Source organism: Physella acuta, unplaced genomic scaffold (assembly GCF_028476545.2).
Source record: "Physella acuta isolate Inbredline_101_S28 unplaced genomic scaffold, ASM2847654v3 ptg000273l, whole genome shotgun sequence".
Lineage (NCBI taxonomy): Eukaryota > Metazoa > Mollusca > Gastropoda > Physidae > Physella > Physella acuta.
This window is the reverse complement of record NW_026731792.1, coordinates 88,837-110,437: the sequence shown is the minus strand read 5'-3', so window position 1 is coordinate 110,437 and position 21,601 is coordinate 88,837. Positions and strand designations below refer to the sequence as shown.

General features: G+C 40.6%; 1 protein-coding gene and 1 non-coding gene across 5 annotated transcripts in view; one reads left to right on the top strand and one right to left on the bottom strand.

Moving 5' to 3' along the window:
• The window catches only part of LOC131939310 (uncharacterized), a 33,390-nt gene extending 12,810 nt beyond the window's left edge, over positions 1–20,580 (top strand). For 3 of the 4 annotated variants that reach the window (XM_059297535.1, XM_059297532.1, XM_059297536.1), the window contains exons 2-18: positions 2,918–3,009; positions 3,297–3,414; positions 3,596–3,621; positions 4,186–4,326; positions 4,569–4,664; positions 6,053–6,108; positions 6,298–6,480; positions 9,938–10,024; positions 11,402–11,516; positions 12,312–12,401; positions 12,524–12,788; positions 16,452–16,537; positions 16,878–16,953; positions 17,965–18,053; positions 18,280–18,349; positions 18,635–18,775; positions 19,493–20,580. In XM_059297535.1, the coding sequence (XP_059153518.1) occupies positions 2,918–3,009; positions 3,297–3,414; positions 3,596–3,621; positions 4,186–4,326; positions 4,569–4,664; positions 6,053–6,108; positions 6,298–6,480; positions 9,938–10,024; positions 11,402–11,516; positions 12,312–12,401; positions 12,524–12,788; positions 16,452–16,537; positions 16,878–16,953; positions 17,965–18,053; positions 18,280–18,349; positions 18,635–18,775; positions 19,493–19,576 (1,815 nt within the window). In that variant the 3' untranslated portion in view covers positions 19,577–20,580. The remainder of the gene's footprint in view (positions 1–2,917; positions 3,010–3,296; positions 3,415–3,595; positions 3,622–4,185; positions 4,327–4,568; positions 4,665–6,052; positions 6,109–6,297; positions 6,481–9,937; positions 10,025–11,401; positions 11,517–12,311; positions 12,402–12,523; positions 12,789–16,451; positions 16,538–16,877; positions 16,954–17,964; positions 18,054–18,279; positions 18,350–18,634; positions 18,776–19,492) is intronic. The other variant, XM_059297533.1, reaches the window with a different exon arrangement.
• On the bottom strand, positions 758–839 carry Trnal-uag (transfer RNA leucine (anticodon UAG)). Its single transcript has one exon. It is a non-coding gene; the product is annotated as a tRNA-Leu (tRNA).
• Positions 20,581–21,601: the final 1,021 nt, after the last annotated feature.

The window sequence follows — 21,601 nt, the reverse complement described above, 5'->3', positions numbered from 1 at the left end:
CATCGGTCTCACTTTATACATCGGTCTCACTTTATACATCGGTCTCACTTTATACATCGGTCTCACTTTAAACAGTAATCTCAATTTATACATCGGTCTCACTTTATACATCGGTCTCACTTTATACATCGGTCTCACTTTATACATCGGTCTCACTGTATACATCGATCTCACTTTATACAGTAATCTCACTTTATACTCTCACTCTATACATAGTCTCACTTTAAACAGTAATCTCACTTTATACATCGGTCTCACTTTATAGTCTCACTTTATACATCGGTCTCACTTTATACATCGGTCTCACTGTATACATCGATCTCACTTTATACAGTAATCTCACTTTATACTCTCACTCTATACATAGTCTCACTTTATGGTCTCACTTTATACAGTGGTCTTACTTTATAAAAGTCTCACTTTATACATCGGTCTCACTTAAGAGTCTCACTTTATACAACAGTCTCAATTTATACAGTGGATTCACTTTATAGTTATAGTCTCACTTTATACATGCACTAGCTGTACTCTGTTCACACATCGCCCGTCTAGCTTTACTTTATTATTTGTCTAACTTTATTTCTAACTATTCGTGTCTCACTTTATTTCTAACTATTCTGTTCGTTAAATTGGGAGATGTAAAAAAATCTGTCTATACCACACCCACGCGAATGTAGAGACTGTAATCACATTAGATACCCCATAAAACTTTTTTTTAAAGCTAAAACAGATTTTTGTAACCCAAAATTAAAAAAAATGGCAGCGGTGGGATTCGAACCCACGCCTCCGAAGAGACTGGTGCCTAAAACCAGCGCCTTAGACCGCTCGGCCACGCTACCTTGTTGGTACTGTATCGACTGTTTTGTAATGACATTTTGATCTTCTACTGGCAGATAGGTGTGGCACAGCTGTTTAATTTGTTGACGTCAACACATCACTCGAGCAGACGAGATTTTTCTCATGCAATAAAATAAATAAAATCTAGATCTAGATCTATATAAAATCTCCTTTTAAAACTAAACTTTTTTTTGCTTGTACCAGAAATCCAGAGAAATATCAATTAGCTAATTGTTTTAAGTCATTATTGCCTAATAACCGTAAGATGTATGATTATATAGGCATATATATATATATATATATATATATATATATATATATATATATATAGAGAGAGAGAGAGAGAGAGAGAGAGAGAGAGAGAGAGAGCCTATATATATATAGGGCCTATATATATATATATAGGGCATATATATATATATATATATATATATATATATATATATATATATATATATATATATATATATATATATATATATATAGGCGTCGACATTAGTCGCCAACATTTTCTTTACTTAATATAACGTGAGACAAACTCGTTTGGACGATATATAAAGAAGGGAGAAGGGGGAAGGTTAACTCTTATATTTACTTTCTCGTATATATGAAGTATAGAGAAAGTATTGTAATCGTGCAAAAAAAAAAGATCGAGATTTTTACAAATTTCGACGTATTACACCTCACTGATACGGAAAAACATAATTTTGCAATCTTGTCCGTATGTCTGTGTGTCTGTCTGTCTGTCTGTGTGTAAACACGATTACTTGAATACCGTTACAGCTAGGTTGATGAAATTTCATATATAAGTATTTTATCAAAATTGTAGATCCGTATTAACTTTTGAGCGATTTCTGATGACCGGAAGTGGTACTTTTCCTACTTTGAATTTTTCAAAAGCGTATAACTTGAGTACTATTTCAGATAGATAAATGAAATTTTACATGTAAGTAAAAAATCTAATTCTCTACCTTCTGTCAAATTTAGAGTAATTTCCGTTGAGCGGAAGTACTAATTTACTTTATTTCCGATTTCTCAAAAAACGCATGTAAATTTATAAAGTACTAATAATATTGCGCACTATTATGCACATTTTGTTTTGGCGTTCGCTTGGTGCGCAATTCTTTTGTCTATGAGATTCTATTCTATTTTTAAAAGTTTAAATAATTAAAAATCATGTCTACATTCCAAGTTATATAAGAATATTCGAGAAAGTTTAGAGGAGATCACTCCCGGTTTATTTTAAGTCTACTCTTATAATTGTAGGTCTACTCTTATATTTGTAAGTCTACTCTTATATTTGTAAGCAGGGGCGTAGCGAGGGGGGGCGGGGGTGTGGACCGCACCGGGTGACACCATTTAGGGGGGGGGGGGTGACACCACGCCAAAAATAGTAAAATTTATAGAGAAAAATTTGATGGGGTGGGTGCAAATCAAAAGTTTGAGGGGGGTGGGAGGGGGGGGGGTGGTGCAAATCGAAAGTCTGAGGGGGGTGGTGCAAATCGAAAGTCTGAGGGGGGTGGTGCAAATCGAAAATTGAAAGTTTGTCCCCTAGGGGTTACACCATTAAGTGCCGCACCGGGTGACACCCGACCTCGCTACGCCACTGTTTGTAAGTCTACTCTAATATTTGTAAGTCTACTCTTAGATTTTTAAGTCAGATAGTTGCCCTATAAACTGTACATAAATGTCAGAACCTTTGTGTACTCAACAATGATTTATTCCCTAAACAAATGTGTATTCCCTAAACAAATGTTTTATTCCCTAAACAAATGTTATATTCCCTAAACACATGTTATATTCTCCAAATACATGTTATATTCTCCAAACAAATGTTATATTCTCGAAACAAATGTTTTATTCCCTAAACAAATGTTATATTCCCTAAACAAAAGTTATATTCCCTAGACAAATGTTTTATTACCTAAACAAATGTTTTATTCGCTAAATAAATGTTTTATTCTCTAAACAAATGTTTTATTCTCTAAACAAATGTTATATTCCCTAAACAAATGTTTTATTACCTAAACAAATGTTTTATTCCCTAAACAAATGTTTTATTCCCTAAACAAATGTTTAGAGCCGATCAAACCTGTCCACTCAAGACACGCACCTGGACATGGAATACGAACCCAACCCTGAGGTGGCGCCCTATAAACCCTCAAACTTCATGTGAGTTCTCTCTTCATACTTATTATACTACGCTTACATTTACTAGATAACGCTTACATTTTTTACATTATGTACCTACTTTAAAAAATACCGGGCTTCTCACTTTAATGTTATCTTGTATATAACTAAAGTATGTATATATATATTTATATTTGTCCGGAATTATGGGAAGGATGGGCATTTGTCCGGATGTGTTTTGGTTGACATTTAGAAAAAAAAAATCTCCGATTTCTCTACCCCTCCCGTCAAGAACATACCATCATGTGACCTATTATATATACGAACAGGTCTTCCACCATTTTGAAGAAGGTCCCGATCCCTGAGCGCCACCTGGAGACATTTGGCAGCTACGAATACAGCCTGCACTCTAAGCGTGGGATAATGCTGCACACAGACAGATATCACGTGAGTAGACAGACAGGCATACGGATAGAATGACAGTGGACAGACAGATACGTAGACAGACAGACAGACAGACAGACAGACAGACACACAGAGAGAAATACAGACTAAGCGACCTATGTAAAAACCAAACATGTAGGGGACGTAACTCTCAGTGTTAAAATTTATTTTTCTTCTGTTACAGCTGGATCTTCTCAAATCTATGGACGGGTGAGTTCCCTTTTGTCTAAGTATATGGGTGTACACACACATACACACGCAACAGGGGCGTAGCGAGGGGGGGGGGGGGGCGGGGGGTGCGGATCGCACCGGGTGACACCATTTAGGGGGGTGACACCAAGGCAAAAAATAGCAAAATATATAGAGAAAAACTTGAGGGGGGGTGCAAATCGAAAGTTTGAGGGGGGTGCAAATCAAAAACTTGAGGGGGGGGGGGATGCAAATCGAAAGTTTGAGGGGGTGCAAATCAAAAACTTGAGGGGGGGGGGGATGCAAATCGAAAGTTTGAGGGGGTGCAAATCAAAAACTTGAGAGGGGGGTGCAAATCGAAAGTTTGAGGGGGGGTGCAAATCGAAAACATGAAAGTTTGTCCCCGGGAAGGGTCGCAACGCCTCTGGGGGGGGGGGGGGTGGGGGGGGTGACACCATTAAGTGCCGCACCGGGTGACACCCGACCTCGCTACGCCACTGTATATATATATATATATATATATATATATATATATATATATATCTGTGTGTGTGACACATTAGACAGTACTCATCTCCCCCACAGTCCCACACAGCGTGAGAGGTTGCAAGCAGAAATGAAGTACATGGAAGCGATGAGAGGCACCAGACGACTCAGGGAGACGGTACCCCATAGAGCTGAGTTCGACCTCATTATGGGCGGCAAACAAATCGAATTTGAGGAAAGGTCAAGGCCAATTCTAATTATAATTAAGTTCATTTAAAGCTGTAGTCGTAGAAAGACGGAAGTAAATGTGTAGCTTAATCAGTTAATTAGTAGGTTAATGGTTATTGAGTTGACATCTTGAATTAAACAATTTGTCTAAACCAATGACGTTTTAGATCTAAACGAGATATGTCCATATAAGGTCTAGATCTTGGGGAGTCTAGACCAACACATGTAACACTATCCTTTGTTTGACCTCACAGATTCGATATCGGTCGCGAGATCCAGAAACTGAAGGCCATCGCCATGCCAACACACGCCAAAGATCTGTTCCACGGTAGGGGGATTCGATTACCCAGGTTTGTCCATCAGCTTCTTATTGTCTAGTCGATACCGTCCTGTCTAGTCGATACCGTCCTGTCTAGTCGATACCGTCTTAAATTAATTACCTCTGTGTTTAGTTAAACTTAATTACCTCTGTGTTTAGTTAAACTTAATTACCTCTGTGTTTGGTTAAACTTAATTACCTCTGTGTTTGGTTAAACTTAATTACCTCTGTGTTTAGTTAAACTTAATTACCTCTGTGTTTAGTTAAACTTAATTACCTCTGTGTTTGGTTAAACTTAATTACCTCTGTGTTTAGTTAAACTTAATTACCTCTGTGTTTGGTTAAACTTAATTACCTCTGTTTTTAGTTAAACTTATTTACCTCTGTGTTTGGTTAAACTTAATTACCTGTTTTTAGTTAAACTTATTTACCTCTGTGTTTGGTTAAACTTAATTACCTCTGTGTTTAGTTAAACTTAATTACCTCTGTGTTTAGTTAAACTTAATTACCTCTGTGTTTAGTTAAACTTAATTACCTATGTGTTTAGTTAAACTTAATTACCTCTGTGTTTAGTTAAACTTGATTACCTCTTTGTTTAGTTAAACTTAATTACCTCTTTGTTTAGTTAAACTTAATTACCTCTTTGTTTAGTTAAACTTAATTACCTCTGTGTTTAGTTAAACTTAATTACCTCTGTGTTTAGTTAAACTTAATTACCTCTGTGTTTAGTTAAACTTAATTACCTCTGTGTTTAGTTAAACTTGATTACCTCTTTGTTTAGTTAAACTTAATTACCTCTGTGTTTAGTTAAACTTAATTACCTCTTTGTTTAGTTAAACTTAATTACCTCTTTGTTTAGTTAAACTTAATTACCTCTGTGTTTAGTAAAACTTAATTATCTCTGTGTTTAGTAAAACTTAATTATCTCTGTGTTTAGTTAAACTTAATTACCTCTTTGTTTAGTTAAACTTGATTACCTCTGTGTTTAGTTAAACTTAATTACCTCTGTGTTTAGTTAAACTTAATTACCTCTGTGTTTAGTTAATTACCTCTGTGTTTAGTTAAACTTAATTACCTCTGTGTTTAGTTAAACTTAATTACCTCTGTGTTTAGTTAATTACCTCTGTGTTTAGTTAAACTTAATTACCTCTGTGTTTAGTTAAACTTAATTACCTCTGTGTTTAGTTAATTACCTCTGTGTTTAGTTAAACTTAATTACCTCTGTGTTTAGTTAAACTTAATTACCTCTGTGTTTAGTTAATTACCTCTGTGTTTAGTTAAACTTAATTACCTCTGTGTTTAGTTAAACTTAATTACCTCTGTGTTTAGTTAAACTTAATTACCTCTGTGTTTAGTTAAACTTAATTACCTCTGTGTTTAGTTAAACTTAATTATCTCTGTGTTTGTGTATTCCTGCAGCAACCACATGTCTGTACATCCACGCCATCCCATGCCCAACGATTTAGAGGAAGAAAGTAAGTTTTTAATGAATGACAGAGTTTGTATTCTGTCCTTCTGCATGCTATAGATTGTGTCGTCTGCCTGCAACAGATTATCTTCTTTAATAAATCAGTTGAGTTGCTTGTTGTGTTTTAATGTCACCCCCAAATGGCTGGTCGATCTATCATCCAACCGTGTAAACTATTCCCTCCCCCCCCCGCCAGTTTCAGCCTCCGCCCCTGTACCACTCAAGCACCTCCCCAGCCGGGCTCAGCTCCACCTACACCACGAGCTGCCCCACATCTACAGAGATCTGACGTCACTAGGCAGGGGCGGCCACTCGAGGGAGACGCCGTTCAAAAGATTGCCGCAGTTGCCCCAGATCCCGCCCAAAACAGACAGCGATGGTGAGTAGAGGAGGGCTTGATCTGTTGACTCGTTCATGGTCATCTTGTGTTTTCTACTTCAGACATGTCCAATTGTTGTGATCTACATTTTTACAGATTGCAGCAAAATCCAAAGACATTTATGCATCGAGAGCAGTTAGTAATTGTAACATTCTGCAGTTGGTTTATGTCCATAAAATAACATACAGGTTTGAAAACAAGAACAGAATGTCTTGCTTCTGTCCCGTTTTGTGCCCAACACACAACACATGATTTTACTCACAATTAACACAGTTCACAACATTAGCACAGCTCACAAATCACAACAGAACATCAGGGGACGCAACCTTAACAACACAGGATTAGTTCCCTTTTAGTTATTCAATTTTGGGAGTCGAATTTCTTGACGATGATGGTAGATGTGGTTCAGACGTTGTGTCAGCCAATTGTTTGGTCTGGCTTCTTGTCACCGCACATGCAGGATACAGTTCATAATCATTATCTGGAACTGTTGACAAAGGGTCTGAAACCGTACAGGGGTATACTTTGCTTCCCGCAAGGTCATTCCCTAGAAGTAGGTGTACTCCTGGGACAGGAATACTATCTATCACACCTAAAATGACCTCACCTTCGACGAGATGATGTTTCAGGGCAAACTTGTGTAGAGGGACGACAGTAGATTTCGTCCCTACTCCCTGGATAATGGAAATCCTTCCGGTGTTCGTCTCTGGTGAAATGTCCATTGAACTTTTCAAAAGGAGTGATTGTGACGCTCCTGTGTCTCTTAGAACGGTGATATTCTTCTGAGACAACGGATCACCTGGTTTGCTAATGATGGCTTCGGCAATAAAAGATGAAAAGTCAACTTTTCTCGATCTCTCGAGATCGGTAGACTCGGAAGAAACTGGATGGTGGCGAGAACAGTCAAAATGTGACTGCACATAATGTGTGGAGACTTGACTACCTTCTTGCGGACACTTAGGGTTAGAGTCCTTTTGAATTCTAGAGTTCATAGTTGAACTGGCTGCTTGAGGGGATAGAGCATAGTGCGCGGAAGTACGCACCACCTCTCTGTTATTCTGAAGACGTTTGTAACAGTCCTTGACAAGATGACCAGGTCTTTTGCAGAACTGGCATACTGCTCGACGATTGAGAGTTGATCTTGGTTTCTCTCTGGACTGTGATGCCTTCAAATGTTGGCCAACAGGATGATTGCTGCCAAAAAGGGGGAGCACGGGGTTGAGGCGGTTTCCTGACACTGGTGGTTTCTTATGCACCAACATATATGTGTCAGCCGACTCAGCAGCCTTCTGGATGTCAGTTATCTTGTTATCCAGAATGTGTAGTCGTATCTCTTCAGGCAGGGACGATAGGAATTCTTCCCTTAGGATAAGTGACCTGAGTTTCTCAAATTCAGAAACTTCCTCCGAGTGTAGCCACCTTGAAAATATTTTCTCCTTTTCAAAGAGAAATTCCACATATGATTGTGTGGGTAACTTGCGGAGTGTTCGGAATTTTGTCCGATAGGCCTCGGGCGTCAGTGCGTAGGCCTTTAAAATGGCAGTCTTGACCAAACTATAGTTATTTTGAACGTCGTGAGATAGTGCCTGGTATGTTTTTGCAGCTTTCCCAGTAAGGACAGAGCTCAATAAAGCAGTAATGGAAGTTTCGGGCCATTCACATGTCTTCGCTAAACTCTCAAACGAGTTAAAGAAAACGACCAAATCTGTTTCATCAAATTTAGGAACTAATTTCCCAAATTTGGCAATCACTTGCCCTACCGACAACTTTTTTGGATCTACCAGAGAAGTAACATCACTAACTTGACCAAACTCTAATTCCAACCTCCTCTTATCTAAAGCAATTTTAGCCTCTAACTCCTGTTTCTCTAGAGCAACTTTCTCCTTCTCTAAAGCAATTCTAGCTTCTAATTCTACTTTCTCTAGAGTTTTCTCCTCGCGGAGCAACACACCAGCCAACAAACTTTCATCAAATACTCCTTCATTAATGAAATGAACAACAATTTTATCTCTCAACACCTCTGACTTCTGCGTAACAGAATAATCCAATTTCAATTCCTTAACAACACTAACCAAAACTTTTCTACTCAACTTTTCTACATCTTCAACAGTAGGATTAGCCAAAAAAGACTCCATAACACTAACTTTCAAATCACAACAAGCCTAGATCCTTTGAATTAATACACAGCGTTGGGCCGTGTACTTGACCTCTAAATGTAGGACGTGACACGTCTGCTTATTTGACCTAGATACTCTAGCCTGAGCGCGCGTTGTAAGAACACTGCGCTACTGGATATAAAAACAACTAAATCCAACTAACCTTAGTATTCAACTGATATAACCAACAACTGGAACGACAGATTAAATCTCGGCGAGCTCCCACTTTGTAACGTTAACCTATCTATCAGCCAAATAGAAGGAGAACGTCCCCGGATTCTTTTTTCGGGGTCATATGTAAATACCTTACGGCCTAGGTGGATGAACCTTAACACAACGACACACTAGGGCTCGAATTCAATGTCTAGGGAAGCTAGTGATACTATTGTAATTAACACTCATCCAATCTACATATAACCTTTAATCAGCGAACACAGAAGTGGCAGAACACAAGGTTGTACTAAATAAAATATTTAATGTATAAAATATCAAAAACCCAACTTACACAATGTAGGAAAAAACACTATCACAGATTTCTACACTGTCTAAAGAACAGCCACAGGCCACACAACACTGCTGTAGCTTCAAGACTTACTTAGCGACAAGTAATATTAAACTAGAAGACTAAATCAACTTAAGAAAGCAAGGCACACACAGGTCTTAAGTACTCTCACGTTCAAATGGTCAGAGTCTATAGCCGGACAATATGGACGGCTGCCTGATCAAGGTAAAACTACCTCGTAGACTGCCAGGTCAAGATAAACTGCCTCGTGTTGCGAGTGTGCAGTGCAATTAAAGACTTCTGTGACAGGGGAGGTTATCCTCAACTCATGTCGCCATTGGTTGGGATAATCATCTGATCAGAACCATTCAATCAGGTTTTAATGGAAAATTTCTATGTCTCAAACACCTTAATAAGTCAGTGGAAAAACCCCAGGTGTTACACCATCATTCCATATAAGGAATTATACAATGTCAAAATAAAAATGACTCGACCTAAGTAGGTCACACAGTACATTTAAAAAAAAAACTCTTGAAATTTCGTGCAGATATTAATTAGTCTTAAATAAACTGTGAAAACTTAAACCATTTCTATTCTAACGCTCTACCATTCACCCGTAAAAGTACGGCAAGTTATTTATATCATCAGCACGTACAATCAGCCATATTTTTGTCTGGGTTTTCTACACAAATAAGCTGACCTTTGGTCATTAGAAAGGTCAGGACTCATTAGTTTATCGTCTGCGTAAATCTGCCCCTCGAGGAGACGTGAATAAAATTCTGCCAATGTCCCCCAACAGAGCCCCACCTGGCTGACGTGGGCGTGTCCATGTTGAGAGAGAGGCGGACAGTGTCCAATCTGTCTGCAAGACTCGGCTTTCAACCACGTTCGTTACATTTCATTCTGCTGTCTTAAATAACGTCGCTGCCTCACATAACGTCGCTACTTTAAATAACACCGCTATCTAATAAAAGACTCATTAAATTCATTTTCTGCAGAATGATTAACGACTAATTGATTTTATTTTAATGTCTACAGTCAGTCTAAAGTCTAAAAATAGTTTCTACTTAACAAAAATAATGCCTTTAAAACTAGATCTAACATTATTTATTACTCTACTTATATTTTGTCATAAAATTCATATATTTATTCAGTAAATTGATTCCATTTCAGACAACTTTTGCGTTTAAAAATATTGCATCTAATGATAACCGTAACGAGCCTATTTTTATAAGCTTTTACTTAATTCACCATGTCTGTCTGTTTGTTTGTAGATTTGTGGCAAATCTTGTCACTTTATTATGACCAGCTTCTAAAAAGCAATGTTCGCTGATGAGATCTCTTACTTAGCCTATTTTAGTGACCAATGTTTTTATTAAAGAAAGAAGTTTTCTTATTTCTGGTGCATTTAATAGCATATTATTATATTTTTTTTAAAAATAGTTTTGTTTTATTTTCCATTTTTCAATAAATTCGTTCTTAATGAAATTAACACAACATAGAATCTAGGATGTGACTAAAACTATAGTGCTGGTAAGTAGGTCAACAATCAGTTCTATGGATCATGCAGGTTTTATTGAGCCGTAGAGCTGGTTGGTGACCTACTTACCAGCCCTATTTGTGTTAAAACCTGATCAGTAAATGACGTCACACATATAAAATAATTGATTCGCTAAAGTTGACTGAAAATATTTCTTGACAGACTTTTCATTTCATAACTATTACCTTTGTAAATAAATTTTTTGCATTTAAAAGCTTGTTATATCAAATATTTTGTTCTTGTTTTATTAATTTGGCCTATAACATTATAACAAGTTAGCTGAGTTTAGCGATGACCATCTATTATATTACCCTATATATTTATTCACATGTCTATTATTACAACTTGATTCATTAACTGCTTTTGTAACATAATTTTAAGAAAATCGTTTTGAACAATGTGATTTTTTAAAAATAGTGACTGAATTAAATTTAGTGTAATTACGCGCCACGCTGGCCTTCAGACAGCCAAAGTTCAAGGTTAGGATATCTTAAGATTGAACTTTTCAATATTTCACTTGTTCTGTCTTAAGTAGGCCTGGGTATTAAAACTTATTGATTGTCAACAGTTTCAGTTCTAGATTTCAATACGATTTTAAAACAGTACAAATAAAATATATGTGCATATTGGAAGTATGCAGATAGTTGATTGGCAATGTTTGAAGACTAGCTGAGCAAAGGGCACACAACCCAGCACTAACTTGCTCCTCATTGATCGCTTCAGGTCTCCGTAGGGACTTGACCAGTCTGTCGCGGTCTAACGGTCAAGCCGTGATCACCAGCAGGGAGATGGGAGCTGGGGAGCCGGCAGTTGGAGCTGGGGAAGCTGCGAGATTTGTGTGAGTAGGGTAGAGATTTGTGTGAGTAGGGTAGAGATTTGTGTGAGTAGGGTAGAGATTTGTGTGAGGGTAGAGATTTGTGTCAGTGGGGTAGAGATTTGTGTGAGGGTAGAGATTTGTGTCAGTGGGGTAGAGATTTGTGTGAGGGTAGAGATTTGTGTCAGTGGGGTAGAGATTTGTGTGAGGGTAGAGATTTGTGTGAGTAGGGTAGAGATTTGTGTGAGGGTAGAGATTTGTGTCAGTGGGGTAGAGATTTGTGTGAGGGTAGAGATTTGTGTCAGTAGGGTAGAGATTTGTGTGAGGGTAGAGATTTGTGTGAGTAGGGTAGAGATTTGTGTGAGGGTAGAGATTTGTGTCAGTGGGGTAGAGATTTGTGTGAGGGTAGAGATTTGTGTGAGTAGGGTAGAGATTTGTGTGAGGGTAGAGATTTGTGTCAGTAGGGTAGAGATTTGTGTGAGGGTAGAGATTTGTGTGAGTAGGGTAGAGATGTGTGTGAGTGGGGTAGAGATTTGTGTGAGTAGGGATTTGTGTGAGTAGAGATTTGTGTGAGTAGAGATTTGTGTGAGTAGGGTAGAGGACAGGTTTAGTACAGGACCCATCGGTTTATACAGGACAAACAGGCTTAGTACAGGACAAACAGGTTTAGTACAGGACAAACTGATTTATACAGGACAAACTAGTACAGGACCCTTAACTGCAGGTTTAGTCCTCCTGTAATAAATCTGTTGTACAGAACCTACTACTTTTGTCCAACACCCACTGACTAGCCTTGATGTCATTGCTCCATCTATTCAGGGCTAAAGGGACGGCTGGACCTCTCAGTCCAAAGAAGCAGACGTCTAGAGATGTGAAGGCACCGACAAAACCTTTGGACAAAGATGTCAGGTTAGTTCACAGATGTCAAGTCAGTTAACATATACTAGTTGACATGTCAGAGGTTTATAAAGTGGTGTAGCTGTAGGACACTTCCTTTAGTCAGCTAACTCTGAAATATTTTCTACTGCTAGAGCTGGCATGTCAGACAGACTTACAACAACAGCAGAAGGTGCCGATGATGCTGACGTTTATGCAGATGGCGGGAAACCATTACACACACAGGGGTCAGGGTCAACAGCTGGGGTTCAAGGGTCAAAAGCTGCAGCAACTGGGTCAAGGTTACAGACAGCGCCTTTCTTGACCAGCACGGAGGAGGCTGAAGAGACGGAGGATCACAGTGCTGTCAGAGAACTATCTGAGGACCATGTCCAATCTGACGCTCCACATCCACTTAAGGTAGGTGACGTCACGTTCTGTGGCGACAGTCATGACTTGTCACAAAAAACGTGTCCTGACCGTCTTTATGACCCATGTTGTCATACCATACTGTGATCCATGTTGTCATACCATACTATGACCCATGTTGTCCTGCCATCCTGTGACCCATGTTGCCCTGCCATCCTGTGACCCATGTTGTCCCGCCATCCTGTGACCCATGTTGTCCTGCCATCCTGTGACCCATGTTGTCCTGCCATCCTGTGACCCATGTTGTCCTGCCATCCTGTGACCCATGTTGTCCTGCCATCCTGTGACCCATGTTGTCCTGCCATCCTGTGACCCATGTTGTCCTGCCATCCTGTGACCCATGTTGTTGTCCTGCCATCCTGTGACCCATGTTGTCCTGCCATCCTGTGACCCATGTTGTCCTGTCATCCTGTGACCCATGTTGTCCTGTCATCCTGTGATCCATGTTGTTGTCCTGCCATCCTGTGACCCATGTTGTCCTGCCATCCTGTGACCCATGTTGTTGTCCTGCCATCCTGTGACCCATGTTGTCCTGCCATCCTGTGACCCATGTTGTCCTGTCATCCTGTGACCCATGTTGTCCTGTCATCCTGTGATCCATGTTGTTGTCCTGCCATCCTGTGACCCATGTTGTTGTCCTGCCATCCTGTGACCCATGTTGTTGTCCTGCCATCCTGTGACCCATGTTGTCCTGCCATCCTGTGATCCATGTTGTTGTCCTGCCATCCTGTGACCCATGTTGTCCTGCCATCCTGTGACCCATGTTGTCCTGCCATCCTGTGACCCATGTTGTCCTGCCATCCTGTGACCCATGTTGTCCTGCCATCCTGTGACCCATGTTGTCCTGCCATCCTGTGACCCATGTTGTCCTGCCATCCTGTGACCCATGTTGTCCTGCCATCCTGTGACCCATGTTATCGTGTGACCCATGTTGTCCTGCCATCCTGTGACCCATGTTGTCCTGCCATCCTGTGACCCATGTTGTCCTTCCATCCTGTGACCCATGTTGTCCTGCCATCCTGTGACCCATGTTGTCCTGTGACCCATGTTGTCCTGCCATCCTGTGACCCATGTTATCGTGTGACCCATGTTGTCCTGCCATCCTGTGACCCATGTTATCGTGTGACCCATGTTGTCCTGCCATCCTGTGACCCATGTTGTCCTGTGACCCATGTTGTCCTGCCATCCTGTGACCCATGTTATCCTGTGACCCATGTTGTCCTGCCATCCTGTGACCCATGTTGTCCTGCCATCCTGTGACCCATGTTGTCCTGCCATCCTGTGACCCATGTTGTTGTCCTGCCATCCTGTGACCCATGTTGTCCTGCCATCCTGTGACCCATGTTGTCCTGCCATCCTGTGACCCATGTTATCGTGTGACCCATGTTGTCCTGCCATCCTGTGACCCATGTTGTCCTGCCATCCTGTGACCCATGTTGTCCTGCCATCCTGTGACCCATGTTGTCCTGCCATCCTGTGACCCATGTTGTCCTGTGACCCATGTTGTCCTGCCATCCTGTGACCCATCTTGTTGTCCTGCCATCATGTGACCCATGTTGTTGTCCTGCCATCATGTGACCCATGTTGTCCTGTGACCCATGTTGTCCTGCCATCCTGTGACCCATGTTGTCCTGCCATCATGTGACCCATGTTGTCCTGTGACCCATGTTGTCCTGCCATCATGTGACCCATGTTGTTGTCCTGCCATCATGTGACCCATGTTGTCCTGCCATCATGTGACCCATGTTGTCTTTCCATCCTGTGACCCATGTTGTCCTGCCATCCTGTGACCCATGTTGTCCTGCCATCCTGTGACCCATGTTGTCCTGCCATCCTGTGACCCATGTTGTCCTGCCATCCTGTGACCCATGTTGTCCTGCCATCCTGTGACCCATGTTGTTGTCCTGACATCCTGTGACCCATGTTGTCCTGCCATCCTGTGACCCATGTTGTCCTGCCATCCTGTGACCCATGTTGTCCTGTGACCCATGTTGTCCTGCCATCCTGTGACCCATGTAGTCCTGCCATCCTGTGACCCATGTTGTCCTGCCATCATGTGACCCATGTTGTCCTGTGACCCATGTTGTCCTGCCATCATGTGACCCATGTTGTTGTCCTGCCATCCTGTGACCCATGTTGTCCTGCCATCCTGTGACCCATGTTGTCCTGCCATCCTGTGACCCATGTTGTCCTGCCATCCTGTGACCCATGTTGTCCTGCCATCCTGTGACCCATGTTGTCCTGTGACCCATGTTGTCCTGCCATCCTGTGACCCATGTTGTCCTGCCATCCTGTGACCCATGTTGTCCTGCCATCCTGTGACCCATGTTGTCCTGTGACCCATGTTGTCCTGCCATCCTGTGACCCATGTTGTCCTGCCATCCTGTGACCCATGTTGTCCTGCCATCCTGTGACCCATGTTGTCCTGCCATCCTGTGACCCATGTTGTCCTGCCATCCTGTGACCCATGTTGTCCTGCCATCCTGTGACCCATGTTGTTGTCCTGACATCCTGTGACCCATGTTGTCCTGCCATCCTGTGACCCATGTTGTCCTGCCATCCTGTGACCCATGTTGTCCTGCCATCCTGTGACCCATGTTGTCCTGCCATCCTGTGACCCATGTTGTCCTGCCATCCTGTGACCCATGTTGTCCTGCCATCCTGTGACCCATGTTGTCCTGCCATCCTGTGACCCATGTTGTCCTGCCATCCTGTGACCCATGTTGTCCTGCCATCCTGTGACCCATGTTGTCCTGTGACCCATGTTGTCCTGCCATCCTGTGACCCATGTTGTCCTGCCATCCTGTGACCCATGTTGTCCTGACATCCTGTGACCCATGTTGTCCTGTGACCCATGTTGTCCTGCCATCCTGTGACCCATGTTGTCCTGCCATCCTGTGACCCATGTTGTCCTGTGACCCATGTTGTCCTGTGACCCATGTTGTCCTGTGACCCATGTTGTCCTGCCATCCTGTGACCCATGTTGTCCTGCCATCCTGTGACCCATGTTGTCCTGCCATCCTGTGACCCATGTTGTCCTGTGACCCATGTTGTCCTGCCATCCTGTGACCCATGTTGTCCTGCCATCCTGTGACCCATGTTGTCCTGTGACCCATGTTGTCCTGTGACCCATGTTGTCCTGTGACCCATGTTGTCCTGTGACCCATGTTGTCCTGTGACCCATGTTGTCCTGCCATCCTGTGACCCATGTTGTCCTGTGACCCATGTTGTCCTGCCATCCTGTGACCCATGTTGTCCTGCCATCCTGTGACCCATGTTGTCCTGCCATCCTGTGACCCATGTTGTCCTGCCATCCTGTGACCCATGTTGTCCTGTGACCCATGTTGTCCTGCCATCCTGTGACCCATGTTGTCCTGTGACCCATGTTGTCCTGCCATCCTGTGACCCATGTTGTCCTGTGACCCATGTTGTCCTGGCATCCTGTGACCCATGTTGTCCTGTCATCCTGTGACCCATGTTGTCCTGCCATCCTGTGACCCATGTTGTCCTGTGACCCATGTTGTCCTGCCATCCTGTGACCCATGTTGTCCTGTGACCCATGTTGTCCTGGCATCCTGTGACCCATGTTGTCCTGTCATCCTGTGACCCATGTTGTCCTGCCATCCTGTGACCCATGTTGTCTTATGTCCCCAGGGATCTGATCTGATTGTGGCGGTGCCCGAGGACGAGCAGGAGGAGTTGCGTCAGGCGTTCCAGCGTCTAGACACAGACTCTGACGGGTGATCACATTTTTCCAGTCACATTCTCCAGTCACATTCTCCAGTCACATTCTCCAGTCACATTCTCCAGTCACATTCTCCAGTCACATTCTCCATGTCAACTCACAGACACATCCAGTAGACACAAAATGTCACATTAACCTGCCCCCTATGTCACATTAACCTGCCCCCTATTTCACATTAACCTGCTCCCTATGTCACATTAACCTGCCCCCTATGTCACATTAACCTGCCCCCTATGTCACATTAACCTGCCCCCTATGTCACATTAACCTGTCCCCTATGTCACATTAACCTGCCCTCTATGTCACATTAACCTGCGCCCTATGTCACCCCACAGACACATCCAGTACAACCAGTTGAAGACGCAGCTCTCAACAATTTTCACAGAGGAGCAGGAGAAGTTCACAGAGGAGGTGAGCAGTTCACGCCATCTTTGTCTTCATGTACTCAACCTCACTTCCTGCATCACATCCAAATTTCTTCCATGTCATCACCTAGAACATCACATCCACATCTCATCCATGTCATCACCTAGAACATCACATCCACATCTCATCCATGTCATCACCTAGAACATCACATCCACATCTCATCCATGTCATCACCTAGAACACCACATCCACATCTCATCCATGTCATCACCTAGAACATCACATCCACATCTCATCCATGTCATCACCTAGAACATCACATCCACATCTCATCCATGTCATCACCTAGAACACCACATCCACATCTCATCCATGTCATCACCTAGAACATCACATCCATATCTCATCCATGTCATCACCTAGAACATCACATCCACATCTCATCCATGTCATCACCTAGAACATCACATCCACATCTCATCCATGTCATCACCTAGAACATCACATCCACATCTCATCCATGTCATCACCTAGAACATCACATCCACATCTCATCCATGTCATCATTTAGAACATCACATCCACATCTCATCCATGTCATCACCTAGAACATCACATCCACATCTCATCCATGTCATCACCTAGAACATCACATCCACATCTCATCCATGTCATCACCTAGAACACCACATCCACATCTCATCCATGTCATCACCTAGAACATCACATCCACATCTCATCCAGGTCATCACCTAGAACACCACACCCAGCTCTATACACCACACCCAGCTCTATACACCACACCCAGCTCTCTACACCACACCCAGCTCTCTACACCACACCCAGCTCTATACACCACACCCAGCTCTATACACCACACCCAGCTCTATACACCACACCCAGCTCTATACACCACACCCAGCTCTATACACCACACCCAGCTCTATACACCACACCCAGCTCTATACACCACACCCAGCTCTATACACCACACCCAGCTCTATACACCACACCCAGCTCTATACACCCCACCCCAATCCTTTATATCACCAGGTGTACAACCTAACCAACTCCGTCACCTACTTTGGTATTGACGAGTTTATGGTCATGAATCGTCTGGCAAAAACTGTCGAAGGCTTAACGTGAGTGTTGTCAAGTTTCTTCTTAATCTAGGACAGATAGTAACTTCATTAGACGTTTTACATTTTTATTAAACTAGATCTACTTCACAAAACACTGACCCTGATAAGTTTAGATCTACTTCACTCAGTGTTGTGTGAAGTAGATCAGCCAGTGTTGTGTGAAGTAGATCTAAACTTACCAGTCAGCGTTGTGTGAAGTAGATCTAAACTTACCAAATGTCTACAGGGGTAAAGCAAGAGAATCATTTGCAGTTTTGGATTTCTCCACGTTACAGCAGGAGCTGATTAAATATGTGGTGAGTACAACCATTCAGTGAACCAGATGTACGCTCAGCTTTCAGCACTAATTAGTACCTAGACTATAAAGTCCTACCCCTGCCCTGCCCCCACACATTTCTAAATTAGGTGGAAGGAGGGGGTGCATACAATGGGATTGTAAAAGTCTCACAGGTACAGTCACATGAAATAATGTAGCCGATAACTAACATTGAAACAGATGGGGGTTAATTTTTCCCAAAAAATGAAAATATCTTGTAGCCTAATTAGTTTAGAGGCAGTGCTTACTTTGATTCTAATTACAGGGTCAGTTTCAAAGTGTTGATACTGGCAGTACAGGAAGGATAAGCGTGGATGGTCTTAGAAAAGTTTTATCCAACACCATCTCATCAGCACTCTCATCAGATGATGCATTGTGGGAGAGTGTCTTGGAATCCATTAGTTTGGTAGGATATCAATATCATTCGTTATTATTTGTTACACTGGAGGCTTCTCTGTAAAATGTTTTAATTATGCTAATTAATGCCAGAAAATAACCACAAACTATACATTCCTGGTCATCACAAATATTTATGAAACATCATATAGAAGACAAATTAACTGTGTTGAAATTGAATCACAGCCTCAAATCAATTCGATATTAAAGGTCATCACAATCTGAGGTGGGGGTAGAATTTTGGTGGCCGTGTGCGATAAGGAAGGGGATGGGGATGAAGGTGCAACATCACAATTTGGCATTTCAAAAGTAACTTTTGAACTGAATTTTAGCAGCTGTTTCCTGCTTTAAAACAGTTTTTATTTGGGAAATAAGTTGCTCTATAAGAAAGGAGAATTGCAATTATGTAGGGAGAGGGGAGGTTTGGCTGAATAGTGACATCTCTAGAAGGGAATTGGGCAGTCAGACCATGTGCGACAAGGGTGCGTACATCAATGACACCACACTTACTGCAGAATTTTTGTTAATGTATGTCCGTGGGAAAGAGTTGAAAAACGTGATCGGCATTTATGTTCATGGGGAGGGCAAAAGGATAACAAAATTTTACATTTATGGACCCCATATATATATTTAATTTTTTTAACATTAGAGTTGAAAACCACAATAATAATTATTGTAATTATTAGTTTATTGGTCAAATTTACATTTTTAATTTTTTTTTTTTCAGGATTATTCGTCTCAAGTCAGCAAGGTTGTTTACATCGCACACATTCCATTATTCCTCAGTTTGGAAAAAGATCTGAATTCTTAGCATGTATTTTAACATTAATTTTTTTTTAAGGAAACCGCTGCTAGCATGTTATTGTTTTCTTTGTTTAAAAATTTGGCCACTTTTTAAACTTTTAAAATAGGAATAGGGGAGGTTAGTACATTTAAAAAAATTCTTTCTGATAAAATTACTACAAGATGAAAGTGAAAGAAAAAAAAAATGTATATTATAAGTCTATACATACAAATATACATTAGTAAATAAAATACATAAATCTAGATATTGGAGTAATGCTAAAAGAGAATAAATTTTCCCCTATTCTACTGGGCCATTTGCTAATTATTGAACTAAAATTAAATATTAATAATCAGCAGGGACTACCAAAAAATAAAAATAAACGTCATAAATATTATTATAATATTTAGTATTATTATAATAATCAATACAAATTTCTAGAATCAAGTAATACTAGATCTAGTATTTTTAATAATGCCATCTAGATCTATCTCTTAGAACTGTGTGCCTTTTAGAAAATTTAATTTTTTTAAATTTCCTTTTTTTCTTCAAGAGTATTATAGTAAAGTTGATGTGCTATCATCATATCATAGTGGATGATAGTAGAACTAGACCTAGTAGTCTAGTAGAAAGATGGCCAAATGATTTATTTTATGTATTGTTATCTATCTTGTTAGGAATTAACCATGCCCTACATATAAATATAATTATCTTGTAATTCAGATATTTTTTACATTTATATCTACTCAATTAAAACCTGGCTGTTGTCAGATTAAGTTCCTACCAATGTTAGTGTTACAGTTAAAAACAGGTGTAGGGTTAGAGTTAAGGTTGTCATAAGAAAATCAGTTGTTCAGTTGGGTTTAGGGTTAATATAAGAAAATCAGGTAAAAGATTGGTTTAAGGGTTCAGATTAAAAAAATCAAACGTGGGTTAGGGTTAATATGAGAAGCTCAGGTGTAGGGTTGGGATTAATATGAGGGAGAAGTTGATATTAGCAAGCAATGATTTTTATATGAACCTGCCAAAGCTAATTTGAAATTTTTTTTTTTAAGTCCCAAACACTTTGTAAATACTAATATTTGCTTGTAAAAGAACATACTAATGTGTTTTTGTATAGCTAATATATATTATGTATTATTTATATTTATTTGTGTATACATCTGTACATTATTCATCCATTCAAGTGAGAAGTTTGTTAATATGAAAAGTTTTGAAACGTGTTTTATTTATTGCTCAGTGGTAGGCTGCTGTCTCATTGATTCTGTACTATAAGTGTGTTCTTGTGCCATTTGGTAGATCTTTCTATTTTACACTAACACTGTTCAATTATTTACTAACAAGGTAATTACATAGACTGTATTCAACTACCAGTAACGTTTACAAACTAGCAAATAAGTGAAAAATATTTAGCAATAGTAGTAGCAGATTGTAGGAAATTCTTGCAGGAAGGATGTAAATAAAATCTTAGTTCCTTGTTCCCCACGACACAACAACTTGGCCATATGGCAGGGGCTTGATTTTTTTAACCAACATCAGTACATATTGCAGGGGCTTGATTTTTTAACCAACATCAGTACATATAGCAGGGGCTTGATTTTTTTAACCAACATCAGTACATATAGCAGGGGCTTGATTTTTTTTTACCAACATCAGTACATATTGCAGGGGCTTGATTTTTTTTACCAACATCAGTACATATGGCAGTGACTTGATTTTTTACCAACATCAGTACATATGGCAGTGACTTGATTTTTTTTAACCAACATCAGTACATATTGCAGGGACTTGATTTTTTTACCTAAGTTTTGATATCTGCAGTTTTACATTTGAAACAAAATCTAAGAATACACTCGAAATTTTGTTAATAAAAAAATTAAAATGTTTTCTATTGTAAATAAATTGTTATATTTTGGTTTAAATAAAGTGAATTACTGTTTTTGGTTTATTTTTAAATTATATATAAATCAGTTGCTTGAAGGTGTCCAAATGAATTCACAAAATGTGTGAGAAATGTTGGGACTCACTTTACACCAAGTATCAATAGCTTGG